General features: G+C 36.3%; 2 protein-coding genes across 3 annotated transcripts; one reads left to right on the top strand and one right to left on the bottom strand.

Moving 5' to 3' along the window:
• The first annotated feature begins 728 nt into the window (after nt 1-728).
• Nucleotides 729-6,604, top strand: LOC112789631 (uncharacterized). 2 transcript variants are annotated; one of them, XM_025831597.3, is made up of 3 exons: nt 729-1,474; nt 1,620-4,572; nt 5,894-6,604. In XM_025831597.3, exons 2-3 carry the CDS (start codon nt 1,635-1,637, stop codon nt 6,280-6,282), a joined length of 3,327 nt encoding a protein of 1,108 aa, XP_025687382.1. In that variant the 5' UTR covers nt 729-1,474; nt 1,620-1,634; the 3' UTR covers nt 6,283-6,604. The 2 variants fall into 2 exon arrangements, with proteins under 2 accessions (XP_025687382.1, XP_025687381.1); XM_025831596.3 differs by having other exon boundaries at nt 758-1,248.
• Nucleotides 6,605-9,178: 2,574 nt separating this feature from the next.
• Nucleotides 9,179-12,356, bottom strand: LOC112789630 (uncharacterized). Its single transcript, XM_025831595.3, has 7 exons — nt 11,929-12,356; nt 11,774-11,850; nt 11,645-11,685; nt 11,396-11,559; nt 10,927-11,026; nt 10,480-10,649; nt 9,179-10,180 (listed from the first exon to the last, which is right to left on the bottom strand). Exons 2-7 carry the CDS (start codon nt 11,824-11,826, stop codon nt 9,653-9,655), a joined length of 1,056 nt encoding a protein of 351 aa, XP_025687380.1. The 5' UTR covers nt 11,827-11,850; nt 11,929-12,356; the 3' UTR covers nt 9,179-9,652.
• Between the last annotated feature and the right edge of the window lie 3,708 nt (nt 12,357-16,064).

Raw genomic sequence — 16,064 nt, 5'->3', positions numbered from 1 at the left:
TGAAAAGAAGCAGGGCGCGGCGGCGGAAGCAGGGCGCGGCAGCGGCGGAGGCGTACGAAATTTGCAGCAGAGGAAGAGGATGAGAATGGCAGGGATTGAACTTGGATGAAAACCCTAGCTGCTTCTCTTCTCTAAATGCCTCTGTATCTGAAATCAAAAAGAAAGGGGAGGGCAGAGTTAGGGTTTTCCAATCCGCACTCTATTTCGGAAGGAGATTTCTTCAATCTCGTTGATGCTCTCTAAGAACTCTAGTCTCTCTCAGTTTCTCGTACCCAAAAAAAGGGAAAGGGGACAAAGTTAAAAAACCAATAATTGGAGGGATCAAAATATAATTAGTAACTTTTCAAAAAAAAATGATGTATATTTTATAATTATTTTTATGAAGGTTAATGATACTCCTACAAAAATATTGGAATAAGAAATTCATGGCCAATTAATAGAGGTCTAACCAATAATAAATTAATAAATATTTTTAAATTACACTTCATATTAATTCATTGTCATTAATTATTTAAATTTATTTTTTTTAAAATACAAAATTAATAAATATTAATTATAATTATTTAAAATTGATTACATAAAAATTATTTACTTATATTTTTTCTTAAACAATTGAAAAAAAGTGAAAGGAGTTTGAAGATTTACTCAAAGTTCACGTGGCGGAAACAGCGTGGATTGAACGAATCTGTTACGCGTAGAAAAAAGGAAGTGAGTATTGTATCTGAGTTATTATGACTTGTGTGTAGTATATACCAGTACAGCTACATCTACATCTATTTCAGCGCCTACTTACCTACCAAGCACCACCAACAATAACCTTCCAATCACAACCAAAACAAACTTAAAAAACATTTAAAAAACTCAAAAACAAACTTAAAGCCTCTATTTCTCTTTTTTCTCTGCCGCATCACACTTTCTTCTTCCTTTCCCAGCACTTGAAAGAAAGAGAGAGAAAAAAAAGGTGCCATCAAAACATAGAAAGTTAAATAAAGGCAACAACGACAAAATAAAAAACCAGTAGCCATAACCTTTTGGTGTGGTTTTAGGGACAACGGAGAATGACCAAATAAGAGAAAGGATGAAAGCATGCTTTGTCGGCCATTAAAGCTTCAACCTCAAAAACGATCCCTTCATTCTCATCATCACTTATTCATTATTTCCTTTTCACTACGCACTCTCCCCAACAACACAACTTGCACACAGTGCCCAGAATATTCAGTTTCTGATGATGATTGATGATTGAACATGGTGTGCATCTCTTCCTTTCATTTCTTGAGTGTTTATTTATTCTGTTACAGATCAAAGATCTGCCACTTTTTAATGCTAAAAAGGCCAGTGGGTGGGTACAGTATATCCTATTTTTGGCCTAGAGATTCATAAACTCAATGGTTGTTCTCACTTTGCATCACAAGTTTAGTGCTTGCTGCTTTTGTTATTATCCCTTCTTTGATGAGTGATGCTACACTTTTGAAAGGTATGTGTTACTTTATTATTATTAATATGGTTCCAGTTTCTTACAACAAGTTGAGTGATGCATGAGTTTGATTCATAACAAAAACAAAAGGTGATTGTTTGATTTTGTTTTATGTAATGGTTTATTTCATTTTTTGGTGTGACAGGTCTCAAAAATTAAGATGTCAAAAGGGTATTCTGTGATTGTACTCTTACTATTATTTTTATCTCTGATTCTTTGCACGGCCGAAGGGTTGAACGCAGAGGGGCAAATCCTCCTAGACCTCAAGAATGGTTTCCATGATAAGAATAATCTTTTGCGGAATTGGAACCCTGCTGATGAAACTCCATGTGAATGGTTAGGCGTAAATTGCTCTTATTATGAATATAATAATAGTAAAAGTCCAGTTGTCATGTCCCTTGATTTGAGTTCAATGGGTCTTTCTGGAATTTTAAATGGTAGTAGCATTGGAGGTTTGACTCACCTAACTTATCTCAATCTTTCTCACAATAAGTTGAGTGGAAAAATACCAAAGGAAATTGGCGATTGCTTGAATTTGGAGTATCTTTACTTGAACAATAACCAATTTCAGGGACCAATTCCTGATGAACTGGGGAATTTGTCTCGTTTGAGAAGCTTGAACATATGCAACAACAAACTCAATGGTGTTTTTTCAGATGAGTTTGGGAACTTGTCTTCATTGGTTGAATTGGTAGCCTATAGCAATTTTCTTGTTGGTCCCTTGCCTAGTACCATTGGGAAGCTCAAGAATCTTGTGACTTTCAGAGCCGGGGCAAATAACATTACCGGTTCACTGCCAAAGGAAATAAGTGGGTGCGCAAGCTTGATGTATCTCGGTCTTGCGCAAAATGATATATCAGGGGAGCTTCCAAGTGAGATTGGGATGCTTCAGAATTTAACAGAATTGATTCTATGGGACAATCAGTTATCAGGGCCTATTCCCAAAGAGATTGGGAATTTAACCAATCTTGAGATTCTTGCTTTGTATTGGAATGATCTTGTTGGACCTATACCTCCAGAGATTGGGAACCTCAAGTCATTGAAGTTTTTGTATCTATACAAAAACAATCTGAATGGAACCATTCCAAGGGAAATTGGGAACCTTTCTTCTGCTAGGGAAATTGATTTCTCAGAGAACTCTCTAGTAGGGTACATCCCATCCGAGCTGAGCAAAATCCGTGACCTGCGCTTGCTCTTTCTTTTCGAGAACCATTTAATTGGTGTCATACCGGATGAGCTCAGTAGCTTGAGGAATCTGTCAAGGCTCGACCTGTCCATGAATGGCCTTACTGGCTCGATTCCTTCAGGATTTCAATACTTGACTAATATGTCCCAGTTGCAGCTCTTTGACAACAAGTTGAGTGGTGTTATCCCTCAAGAACTTGGACTTCATAGTCCTCTTTGGGTGGTTGATTTCTCTGATAACAATTTGACAGGAACAATACCTCCTCATCTATGCTGGAATTCTCATTTGATGTTGTTGAACCTTCAATCCAACCGGTTTTATGGAAACATACCAAGAGGGATACTCAAGTGCAAGTCATTAGCGCAGATGCTTGTAGTTGGAAACATGCTTACAGGTGGCTTCCCTTCAGAACTCTGCAAACTGCCAAACTTCATCGCCATCGAGTTGAACGAAAACAAGTTCAGTGGTCCGATTCCTCCTGTGATCGCGAACTGCAGTAAATTACAAAGACTACACATAGCAAACAATTACTTCACACTGGAGTTACCTAAGGAAATTGGAAATCTTTCTCAGCTGGTGACCTTCAATGTTTCATCAAACCACTTCACTGGAACAATCCCATCCGAAATCTTTAGGTGCCAGAAGCTGCAAAGGCTGGATCTCAGTAACAACAAGTTTATTGGTTCCTTGCCGAACAACATAGGAACACTTGAACATTTGGAGATTCTCAAACTCTCTGGCAATGAACTCTCTGGAAAAATCCCTGAAGAAATAGGTAATCTATCTCATTTGAACTGGCTGCAAATGGATGGCAATTTGTTTTCCGACGAAATTCCGGCTCAGCTTGGTCGCCTCTCGACCTTGCAGATTGGAATGGATCTCAGTTACAATAATCTTTCTGGGAGAATACCATCTCAGCTCGGTAATCTCAATATGCTTGAGTATATCTATCTCAATAACAATCATTTGGATGGCGAAATTCCAAGCTCATTCGACCAGCTTTCGAGCTTGCTGGGATGCAATTTCTCATACAACAACCTCTCTGGACCAATACCTTCAGATAAGATCTTCCAAAATATGGCTGCAAGCAGTTTTCTTGGTGGTAACAACGACCTCTGCGGTAGACCTCTCAATGAATGCAACTCCGATCTGTCTTCTCGTGGTTTTCCTCCGGTTAGACATGACGATTCTCGCCGTGCTAAAATAGTCATGATCGCTGCAGCCACCGTGGGCAGCGTTTCTCTCATCTTAATTTTAGTTATTTTATATGTTATGAGATGGCCGTTCAATTCCACGAGTTCCTTGAGAGACACGGAATCTCCCTGCCTTGATTCGGATATCTATTTTCCTCCGAAGGACGGCTTCACATTCCAGGATCTTGTTGAGGCAACGAAAAGGTTTCATGAGAGCTATGTGATTGGCAGGGGAGCCTGTGGGACGGTTTACAAAGCGGTGATGAAGTCCGGGAAGACGATTGCAGTTAAGAAGTTAGCATCAAACAGGGAAGGGAACAACATTGAGAATAGTTTTAGAGCTGAGATACTGACACTAGGGAAGATTCGGCATAGAAACATTGTGAAGCTTTATGGATTCTGCTATCACCAAGGCTCCAATCTGCTGCTTTATGAGTACATGGAGAGGGGAAGCTTAGGTGAAGTGTTGCATGGTTCTGCTACCAATTTGGAGTGGCCAATTCGGTTCATGATTGCTCTTGGTGCTGCTGAGGGTCTTGCCTACTTGCACCATGATTGCAAGCCAAAGATTATTCACCGGGATATAAAATCTAATAACATTCTTCTTGATGAAAATTTTGAGGCTCATGTTGGTGACTTTGGGTTAGCCAAAGTGATTGACATGCCACAATCAAAATCCATGTCTGCAGTTGCTGGATCTTATGGCTATATTGCTCCTGGTAAGCTCCTCTTTCCTTTTCTTTTTTTAATTACTATACTTAACTAATGGAAGCATAACTTCTTTTTGCTTTGTATCTTGTTTGGATACATTTTTTCTCTACTTAGTTTACTAGCAATACCGCATGATCAACAAAGTTTATTATTTTTGTCAACACTTGGCCAATAAAAAATATTTTTCTACTAAAAATAAAATGTTAGTGTCAGTTAATATTAATAAAAGTATCGGCCTGTGAACATTTTTCCTTTAGTAAACCCGTAGACTCTTGATTTTGGAAGTGATGTGCAAGCCAAGATTTATACCTGGTTTTGCATTCAAAATTATTTCTTTTAGTCACTTGTTAAATATTTTTAGTTTTCTAGGCTAATTTTGAGTAATATTTTTAGTTATGTATTTGTAGTGTTTCTTTCATCGACTTTGTTATAAAGTTAAAATTGATTAATATCTATTACAATATAATATTTTGGTCAAAAATGCTAAAAGCATACTAAAAATTATTCATCATATATTTGTGTATAAATACATATAGAGTTTAATTTATTTTTAATGTGTATTTTGTATTTCAATATGTATTCTACGTTAATGACTGTTTTTGATATACACATAGTTATTTCGGTTTGTTTTACAAAGATATACATATTTAGCTTTTAATTATATGTAAAGAGTCTAAAAGTTGAGTCTATGGCTCAAACTTCTCAAGACTTATTACCACTTTTGAAAGTTTAACAATCCTGATAATATCAACTTCAGAATGTCATGTTATCTTTTTCAACTTGGCCTTTTAGTGCCTGGACTTATTATTATGGTTGTTTATTTTTGCTAAATTATTGTTAATTGCTTTGTCTGTTTTATGATCAGTAGTGCATAGATAGGTAAATTAAGATCCTTTAAAGATTTTTTGAACATTAATCTGACCCTTGGTAACTTTTAAACTTTGATAGATCAAAATTATTCCTAAGTTTCTTTATCCAAAAATAAATAAATAAATAAATAAAAGTTGTCCAAGTTTACTGTTTTAGCAGGAGCAAATTATACCAGATTTATAGGTTTGGATTTTGGTCATATGGTTGGTTGGGTAGAATTTGAGTAGGTTTTACAAAAGTCTGATTCCTATAAATAATTATAATAAAGAAATGAATCTTACCTAATTTCTTTGCCATAGCAGTTGCGTCTCTTAGTCTCTCACGTTTGCTTGCTTTTTGTATTGGTAGTTGTTTTTGTTTTTTTTTTTTTAATTCGTTAGCTTATGAGACAGAACTTTGATTAATTTGCACTTCTCAACTAATGGTTTGTGAATTAATAATTTTTATCCGTTCATGCAGAATATGCATACACCATGAAGGTAACAGAAAAGTGTGACATTTATAGCTATGGCGTTGTGCTCTTGGAACTGCTAACAGGTAGAGCACCGGTTCAACCATTGGAGCAAGGTGGTGATCTTGTGACATGGGTTAGAACCCATATTCGGAGCCACAACAACGTGTTGACGCAGGGAATACTCGACAATCGCATTGATCTTGAAGAACAAATCACTGTGAATCACATGCTGACTGTTCTGAAGATTGCTCTGCTTTGCACAAGCATGTCTCCTTCAGAGAGGCCTTCGATGCGCGAAGTCGTGTTGATGCTTATCGAGTCGAATGAACGCGAAGGAAACTTAACGCTCACTCGGACTAACCATGATCTTCCTTCCAAAGATGCCACACATTAGTTTCTAAATTCTCATTTTTCCTAGTATTGCAGTCAAGAAGAGAAAATAGATTATTCTTGTACATTCTTTTACTCCATTGTGCCACTAGTGTTGGAGCATTAATTTTATAGCAGACTTTCTTTTTCTTTCTTTTTCTTTTTTATTTTGTCATTTTCACGTTTCTGTAATTTCTTTTAAAACTCAGTATAGTGACTTTATTGTACAGTTCAAATCACCATTAAATAATCGTGATGGAGGTCATATTCTGGTGTAAGGAATGAATAATGAACAATTATGCTTATTCCCATTTTACTCCTAATGGTAGCACATATTTGGGAATCTAGTTACTATCTTGCTGATACTTTTGATTTAGTTTTGTCATAAACATTCTTATCTGATTCTTTGATAATCCTGTAAATACTTCAAATTATAAGACATTTACCCTACTAAAATATAGAGTTCCATAGCAAGGTGGAGATCAAAAGTCAAGACTAGGGGTCAACCATGGAAGAAGTGGAGGGAACACTAGCAGTTCGGTAGTAATATGGCATGTGCAATTTTTTCTTTTGTTTGGTTAGGGTATCCCCTAATTCGGCAGGTTAATAACTAATTTATTACGGAAGGGTTTGCTATTAACTAATGAGGTGTTGTATATATATATGGTGGATTCAAACCTCCAAACTTGTTTAAATGAATAAATAAGCTAATCACTTGATTAACCCGAGTTAGTTTGACACGTGCAATTCTACAACAATCCTACTAATTTGAGTGGAACAACCGAACAATGACTTCGGTTTTGGTTTCAGGTTATCCGGTTTAAATGTTCTCCATTGCTTTATGCCATTATAAATTGAAGTATCATTTCATGCAGCACCTCCCATAATATATAGAACCTCCCATCTTAATTCTCTTTTCAACCGCTCTTGTTCTGGATTTTAGGTTCAAGCATGTGGCATAAAACACCAGTACGTAATAAATCAGATGAAGCCTAAAATTTTAAGTAACAAGAGGTTTGTTATTGTCTATTTTTTTATGGTAGAATCCATGAAACTATTCCTAAGGTTCTTCTAAATTTGAACAGAACAAAAGAAGAATTTGTAATTGAGGGATAGAAGAAATGAAAATAAAATCAAGGAAAAAAAATAAATAAATAAGGCATCTGGAAGAAGAAAAAGAGAAGTGAAAGAAAGAAGGGGCGGAGAGAAAAAAGAAAGTGATGCAAAATTACTTCATAATGTAACAGTACTATTAAATACTATCATAAAAAAAGATTGTAGCTCGAATAATTTGTTGTACAAAATTGGTTACTATTTAGGTTATGCAAAACTTTTGTATTAGTTAGACTAAATTGAAACCAATCAATTAGATCACTAATCTAATATTGAGAGTTCGAATGCTGTCTTATGTATACAGGAATCCATTAACTAATAGTGGTAAATACTTCTTGATTTCTCTAACTCCACAGCCACCCACACAAGGATATGAATTCATCAATCCATTCATATTGTGATGATTTACCAAGGTTGATAGTTAGTTGAGGTCCAGCACTCCAGCCACAAATCTAAGGGGATTCCGAAGTAGTTACTCTGTTGACTTATTGACATCAACCTTTCAGTTATATCAATAAATGAAGGCCAAAATTCATTTTAGAAACACTTAAAAAGTTAAAAAAACAAAACGCTTCTAAAAATATTAAAAAACTGAAAAACTGACTTAATAGAAAATAGTTTAGTCAAAATTCTTTATAAAATCGAAAAATAACTTAACAAGCACAACTCAAAAGAAAACAAAGTATTTAGCAAAACGTATTTATAAAAATAGAAAAATAACTTTTCACATGCACGTCTTAAAAGAAAATACAAAACGACTTAACACACTTGTGACATTTAATTCTCTAGTATTCAAAATGATTTTGCTACAATTTAACATTTATGAATGTTCGTATATCATTTGAAGATTTGAATCTATTATTTTTATTACAAATATGCTGTATGAATACCAAAATTCCAAAAGTCAATCTCATCTCTATACTTATACATGTTAACACATTTTTCCAACAAAATAATCACCAAAATAATCAATTTTTTTCACAATGTAATCAAACATTAACACAATTATCCACCACAAAATCATCCTTATACCACAATATCTCGGGTATTAACTGAATAAATGTTCCGTTACTATACCTTAGACCCTAAACCTATACCATAAATTCTAAACCTATTAGTAAAGCAAAATTGGAAAGTAAACAAGAAAACATTATAATTGGCAATTCAAAATATTGGGACACCAATAATTCGTTCTACATCATAACAATCCTAGATTGAATCGTGCTGTTATAAAAATACATAGACAACCTGGAAATCTTTCTAATAAACTTGCTACTTAAATCGCTAAACATCAATTCACATAAGGTGCATTAAAATAAAGCGTTGAACAGTACGGAACTCGCTGTCATAAACTATAGCATTAAAATGATCAATATATTAAAGAACCCATGGCTGATAAGATGAAAGACAAGTAGAAATCTGGAACGATAGCCATTGTTGCACCACCCCTTGTCCATAACCATACATATGGTAAACTAAAAGGGCTTGATTTAATTTATGCACTCTATGAACTAACGAAGTAATGATATTACAGAAGACTAGGTTTGAATCTCTACATTTTAGCAGGTTATGAATCATTAGCTACATACATGGAAACATGAGGTCAAAATATCTATTATAATTGACAATAAACCAAATTCTATAATCTAATAAATTCACCTTCATGACGGGAGCAGGGTGACTAATGGTCGGTCCTGAACAATGATAAGAATTTCATATCTAAACTTGAAGGGCATCCAAAATTGCTACGTGCAAATATCTCATTACTTCAAGACAATCAACTAACAAATCCTGCTGAAACTGAACTATAACATAAATATAATCTTAATATATAACTAAATAGCAACTGCAGCATAACCAACATCTTCAACACAGGCTTAACATGCAACTAAAGGATAGATCAAGAGGTACTATTCCAAACAATAGACTAATAAGTATAACCTACAATAATACAGATTCACACCACTCCACTCTGCTTCTAATTAAATCTCTATTCTAGAAATGTGGCACAGTCTAACATGCAACAATCTGATTACGAAATAAAGTCATAGTGTGCCTGCCTAACATCTTCTAGGATGACAACTGAAGGGTAACTCTAGATTGATGATGAGCACAAGCTCTAGATTGATGGCGTTCTACCTTCGGCTGTCTAAGCAACTCATTAATACAGACATGCTAGTGGTTCGTCTGACTTCTAAAACGTGGCCACCTGCCATGAGTGCCTTGTTTCTAGAAAATGCTTAAACCTGCATGCAGCTTCTATGACAAAGCTTAATAATAATCTATCTTGCATAAGGATGGTAGCGGCTACTGCCACCATAACCTCCCCTACTACCATAAGGTCCTCCAGCCCCACCATAACCAGTACCAGATCTTGGTTCATAACTTCCGCCAGTAGCCACACCCCCATAGCTTCCATAGGACCCACCACCTCGTCCATAAGCACCTAAACCACTCCCACCATAACCATCACCAAGGCCCCCCATGAAGGAACCATAGCGACTAGAGTAACCAAACGATGATTCTCCACGATAGCCTGCATAGCCACCACCAATACCACCACCAGACCCTCCAAAACTACCACCAAAATCATCTCCACTGCCATATCCACCATAACTGCTAAGCCTACCACCAAAACCTCCAAGTGATCTATAAGAAGCAGGATCAAAACTGCTATTTCCAAAACTTCCAAAAGAATCACCAAATCCACCAAAACCATCATAGTAAGGAAGTGCCCTAGAGTCACTAGCAAATGGAGGAAGAGAAGCTGAGTTTGAGGATTTCTTTGGTTCAGCCTTCTTGATCTCAACCTACAACAAAGAAGTGAGTCAACCTAGGCTCCTTGATAAGAAGAATACGATTTTATACCCTGGGAGGAGAAATAATAAACCTGTAGTACATCCACTTATAACATAAGCAGAATAAAAATAACATAATGAACAAAGAAAAACATTAAATTGCTCAATGATGGGAAGTAACAGGCACGAACTCCATTGTTATATGTTTCACAATGACATCCTTCAACTTTGATCACTAATTTATACATGATATTGGCTTTGCTGGTTTCAAATACATCATCAAACACCCTAAACCACCAATGATAACTCACCTGAGTACCAGACATATCAATCATATTCCCATCTGCTAACATATTGTCAACAACTTTTTCACTGTCAAAAACTATAAAGCCAAAACCCCGGGAACGTTTAGTAGTGTGATCACGTATAATCTCATGTTCCACAACTTTCCCATACTTCAAGAAAAAGTTCTTAAACTCATCTGAAATTTGTACAACAAAGGAAAGACACATAAGCAGATTGAATCAAAATATCCACAAAAAATATAATAATAAATTAAACTGCGGTTTCTATCCTCCAAAGTAAGGAAACTTGTAGAGTGATAAAGTGAGTTTAATAACCATTGGATCAATGACTACAGCTGCAAGTGAATCTCAATTATCCAAAGGTGGTTACACCAACTTTAACACTTTACCCGTTTCCTCACATCTCATCAAACAATACGGCATGAAAGGAGCAAAAGTGCCAGCATAGCAAACCTTCAGTGACCGATGTTGAAATACCACCAACAAAAATCTTCTTTGTTTTGAAGTCATTAGCTTGTGATGAACCCTTAGGAATAGTCCTCTTGATCTCAACCTGGTAAAAGCAGAAGTAATCATTCATTATAAGTATCTCAAGCCATGCAAGACAACATATTACAATCTCTAAAGCATACTACAATACTATAATAATTAAAAGCAAAAATTAGATACACAAAAACAGATAAAACACTATATTCTGATGAGATCTCTCAAAATCCCCAACCATATTGATTTGCCGATAGACTTCTTTTCTACATCGCTGTGTCAATTTGTACAACAATAGCCCTAAATTTACTAGAAAAACAAATGTATTCTTATATAAAGCATTAAGGAAACCAAAAAACAAAATTTTCCACCAAAGTAGCCTAAACCCTAAACCCTAAACCCTAAACCCTAAACCCTAAACCCTAAGAATAATACTCACCTGTTTGCCATTGATAACATGGTTCTCCTGGATGACCTGGTCCACAACAGATGGATCCGCATAGGTGATGAAACCAAAACCCCTGGGTTTACCGGTATGCCGATCCTTCATGATAACCGAGTCCATTATCTCTCCGTACTTCTCGAAGTACTTAACAAAAGTATCTATCAAATCATATCAAGAACATCAGTACCAATGAAATAAAAAAAAATAAAAGATAAATAAAAAACAAAGGGAGGGGTTTCACACCCAAAGTGGTGTCTTTGGCTAGACCTCCGATAAAGATTTTCCTGCATCAATGGAAATTAGAGACAAGATAAGAAAACTTATAAAAGAAAAAAGGGGGAAAGAAAAAAACTAACGAATGAGGAAGCAAACCCAGGACTGGCACCGTCACCGAAGTGAGGGTTGTCACCCTTTCGGGAACCCATTCTTGCGGATCGAAATACCCGTGCCTACAATGAGACAAATGGTGAAACAACAAGAACAACAAATTATTTCTCAGATCTCCACAGTAATCTTAAAAGATGTACCTTCGCTGACCGATTTATTATTGGTGCTGATCCTCGGAGCGCAGCAGACCAGCACAGGTTTCTAATTGGTCGGAAGACCCTCGAGGCTGAGGAGTGGCAGCACAGCGGTGACGCGATGGCGAGAGCTGGGATAAGTGGCGGATGGCGGCTGGCGGCGGAGGGAGGAAAACACGGTGCAGAAGTTGTTGGGGGTATTTTGTTTTTTTGTTAGAGTAACCGATGAGAGGAAAACGAAACAATGAAGGAAACAGGTAGTGCTAGGGTTTCAGAAGGAGAGCGAATTTCAGTAATCAGTACTACTTCAGTAGTGCTTTACTCGTACTCGGGGAGGAGTGAAGTTTATTTCTGTTTGACCCATGGCCCAAACCGAGAACTCCAGCGCCGTGGGAAAACTACTCCACAGGAGAAATTCATAAAGTGAGAAAATCTATTAATATATTTAGAGTAAAGCATAAATAGGTTCCTAACTTTTTTTTTTGGATATTTTTTTTTAAAAATTGGAAAATATATTTATGTTCGTGGCCTTTTTAAAATGTGAACAAATTTATTTTCTCACAAAAGTGATTTCGTTGAACCTGACAGAAAAGTCTGACGTGGTTCTTGTGGCGCTAACCTAGCTGTTGTGAGAACCCACGTGGCATGTAGCTTTTGAAAACATGACATAATAGTTTTCCGACACTAAAACGGCGCCGCTTTACCAAGGACTCTCCAGACAAACTCTAATCCCCTTGTGAAATATCCATAACACCCATTTAACTTGCTCCCTCAAAGTTCCATAAATCTGTAACAAAATAACAATGGCGCACTAATGAATCATATATTTCAATAAAATGTGATACTAGAATCTAACAGCAGCTACATTCATTATAGCTCCCGAAAAAACCAAAGCCCAAAAAATGAAGAACAAGTGATTTCAAACTTGCTCTATATCCCTTTCAACAAGACTAGCTTTCTAAGGATCAGCCATTCAAGTTGCAATAACATGTGCTTCCAAGAAATGGATCTAATAACCATTTGAACAACACCTCAAATCAAAACAAACAACACCGTAAACCAACCTTGAGCCTATGCCCATGAAATTATAGTTGAAGATACACTCCTATAAAATTCATGTTACCATGTGGACCACTAGCAGCATTGACACTTAGACATTTCATCTCTCAACTTGTAACAAAGCAACCAACTGACTATATCTCATCATGCTTTCTAGACTTGAAGTTCGTCATAACTTACTAGTAGCCACTATATAGCTGTTGGGCATAACTACCCGGACTCATCATGGGTTTATTATAGTTACCTGGCATATTAGACCCGGGACGCATTTTTATAGGGGTTGTATTTAGACTCCTTGCCCCATACCCATCCCCATGCCCATTCCCATGCCCATTGATAGATTAATTCCTCCGTAGCCTCCCATCCCCATTCCAGCACTAGGGCCATTCTTCATTTCTATTCCCATGCCCATATCTATACCCATTCTAGAACCCATCATAGGATTTTGAGGAGTCCTTAGAGTATCGGCACCAGCCCGGCCTATACCTGAACATGTTCTCATCGCTTTACCTATAGTCACAGTTGATGTTACAACTATAGTGGTAGGCTTCTCTATTCTCTTCTCCTTCCTATTTATGGAATCAAAGCGGTGGATCGAGGAGGCAATGAATGGCTGAGGGGTCACTGCCGGAATCAACGGCAAGGTGTGTGAGGTCCAAGACGAGCTACGGTGAACACCAGATAAGGTTGTCATCTTCCTCTCTGCCATTCGAACCGATGAATGTGGTGGAGGCGAGCTTTCGGTGACGAGGCTCCGGAGAGAAAGGAACGAGGAATTTGAAGCATGAATTAAGGTCATGTGCAACGAGAGGATCGACTGTTAAGGATTGAGATTTGGAAAAAAGGAGACAATACGTGAGGGTTTGGTTTTGGGGTTGAAACGGCATATTGCAGAAGAGAATTAAAGTGTGTTTGGAGGAGAGATGATGAAATGGCGTCATTTTGGTGCATAGGGACTAATACATCCTATTTTCAAAAGCTCAAAGCCACATGTCATCCCGTAACGGACAAGTCAGCGTTACGGGAGCCACGTCAAACTTTTCTGTCAGGTCCAACAGAGTGACTTCAATGGAGGAGTAAATTTGTCCACGTTTTGGAGAGGTCAGGGATATTAATGTATTTTTCAATCTTTGGAGACAAAAATGTTTGCGGAAAAAAAAGGTCAGGGACCTATTTATCCTTTACTCATATATTTATTAATTAAATTATTAATATCTATTAATCTATTATTAATATTAATATATAATAGGAATCTTTATATTAATAAAAGTAGAATAGCAAAACAGTGATACAAACCAATATTGTCTAATACATTGATACGCGCGTATCAATGAGGTGACAAAGCATACTCACCAATTTGATTACTGATATGAAGCATTTGGTTACTTTCTAACTTTGTCGTTCTCGGTCACTAATTTGGTTTCGGTAATACCAAGGTTAGACATGCAATTTGGTTACTGGTATGAAGCATTTGATTACTCCCCAACTTTGTCCTTCTCAGTCACCAATTTAGTTTCAGCAATCCCAAAGTTAGACATACAATAAACTTAAATCTATGTTTTCTTATTGGTTGATAAGTAATTTACATGATCGCCAACTTGGATTAAGCATGCATAAAAGATGTTAAACTTTCCCGTGCTATTAATACATTTCAATGGCAATTTTTTATGACAATTTTTTGGTTTGCCTTGTGTGAAGCTGATGCTATATATATACATGTTTGTGTGACCGTGTAGTGTATGTAGAAGATATATACACTATAGAGGCAGTTTCAGATGGCAACGCTTAATGTTTCAAATAGTGCAACCCATGGATTTAATTGTGTGGTAGACATCAACCCGTCTAAACTAGAATGGTCTATGGTGGAAGGCATTGTTCGAATGTACGAGGTCCCGAGTCAGTGGAATTTAGATGAAGTTTTTAGTATCGAGATGATCCTTCAAGATGAACGGGTTAGTGTATCATGTATTGATATCGTTATTATTTTAGTGTGATGAAGCCTGTGGGTTTATTAATGTTTTTATTGAATTTTTCTTACTTTATTTTTGTGTGGTTGGCTTTTGTTCGTAGGGTGATTGGATCTATTGTACTATATACTGAGGAACAGCATTGTGATATTTAGGAGTGTTATCCGCGAGCATGAAATCTATTCCATGAAGAACTTTATTGTGCAAGGCTATGAAAAATCAGTGAGGACTACACTTCACAAAAATAAACTAAGTTTTTATATGAAAACATCTGTGTCTAGACTCACCCCTAACATATTTCTTTTCAACCCGTTTTGATTCACAAAGTATGAAAAAATTAAGTCAACGGCTTTGGTCGTCGCTCAAAACCACCTGCTCGATTAGTATTAAGACTTTCATTCTAAGTTATTATGGTTACTTTAATTCTTGGTCACCTTGATTTTGAGTGAAGAGTTAGTGATTGGAGTATGTTTTCAGTGTCTTATGTAGATTGCATTGGTCATATGGTAGCTAAAGAAAATGTAAGAGATTTGGTAACCAAAACTACGTAACACACTAAACGCATGGTGGTTTATTTAGAGGATTTAGAGTTTGTTTTCTTGAGACTCCTTTTGTTGTTGAATAAATTTTGAATAAATTATTTTGATGGGGTTATAATTTATTCTATATTAGGTGTTTGTGTGTGACTTTGGTGGTGTTCTTATCATGCATTTTGCCTATGTTTTTAGGGGATATAAGATGAAGCGTACTCTATTTGGCAACTTTGTTGATGAAATGGATACATTTTTACATAGGCCAGATTGTGAGCCATTAGTTATAGTTGCCCAACTTTTTAAACCATATGTGTATTTGAATAATGTTAACATCCAAAGTAGCTTTGATCCTTCTCGAGTATATTGTAATGCTGACTTCCTTGCTGTTATTAGTTTCAAAAAGAGGTATGCAAAAATGAAAAAAAAAAGTGAAGGTCCATTTCTTTAGTTTTTTATCTTCAAATATGGATAATTTTTTTACCAAAAAGACTGTGCTATGTTATGTTCAATATTTTTGTGTTATATAGTTTGCTTGAGCAAGGTGATTTAGCTTCTCAGATAAATAATCTTATTGAAAGTCATG

Source organism: Arachis hypogaea, chromosome 3 (assembly GCF_003086295.3).
Source record: "Arachis hypogaea cultivar Tifrunner chromosome 3, arahy.Tifrunner.gnm2.J5K5, whole genome shotgun sequence".
NCBI classification, from domain to species: domain Eukaryota; kingdom Viridiplantae; phylum Streptophyta; class Magnoliopsida; order Fabales; family Fabaceae; genus Arachis; species Arachis hypogaea.
The sequence above is the reverse complement of the archived record's forward strand: the minus strand, read 5'-3'. Positions and strand labels throughout refer to the sequence as shown.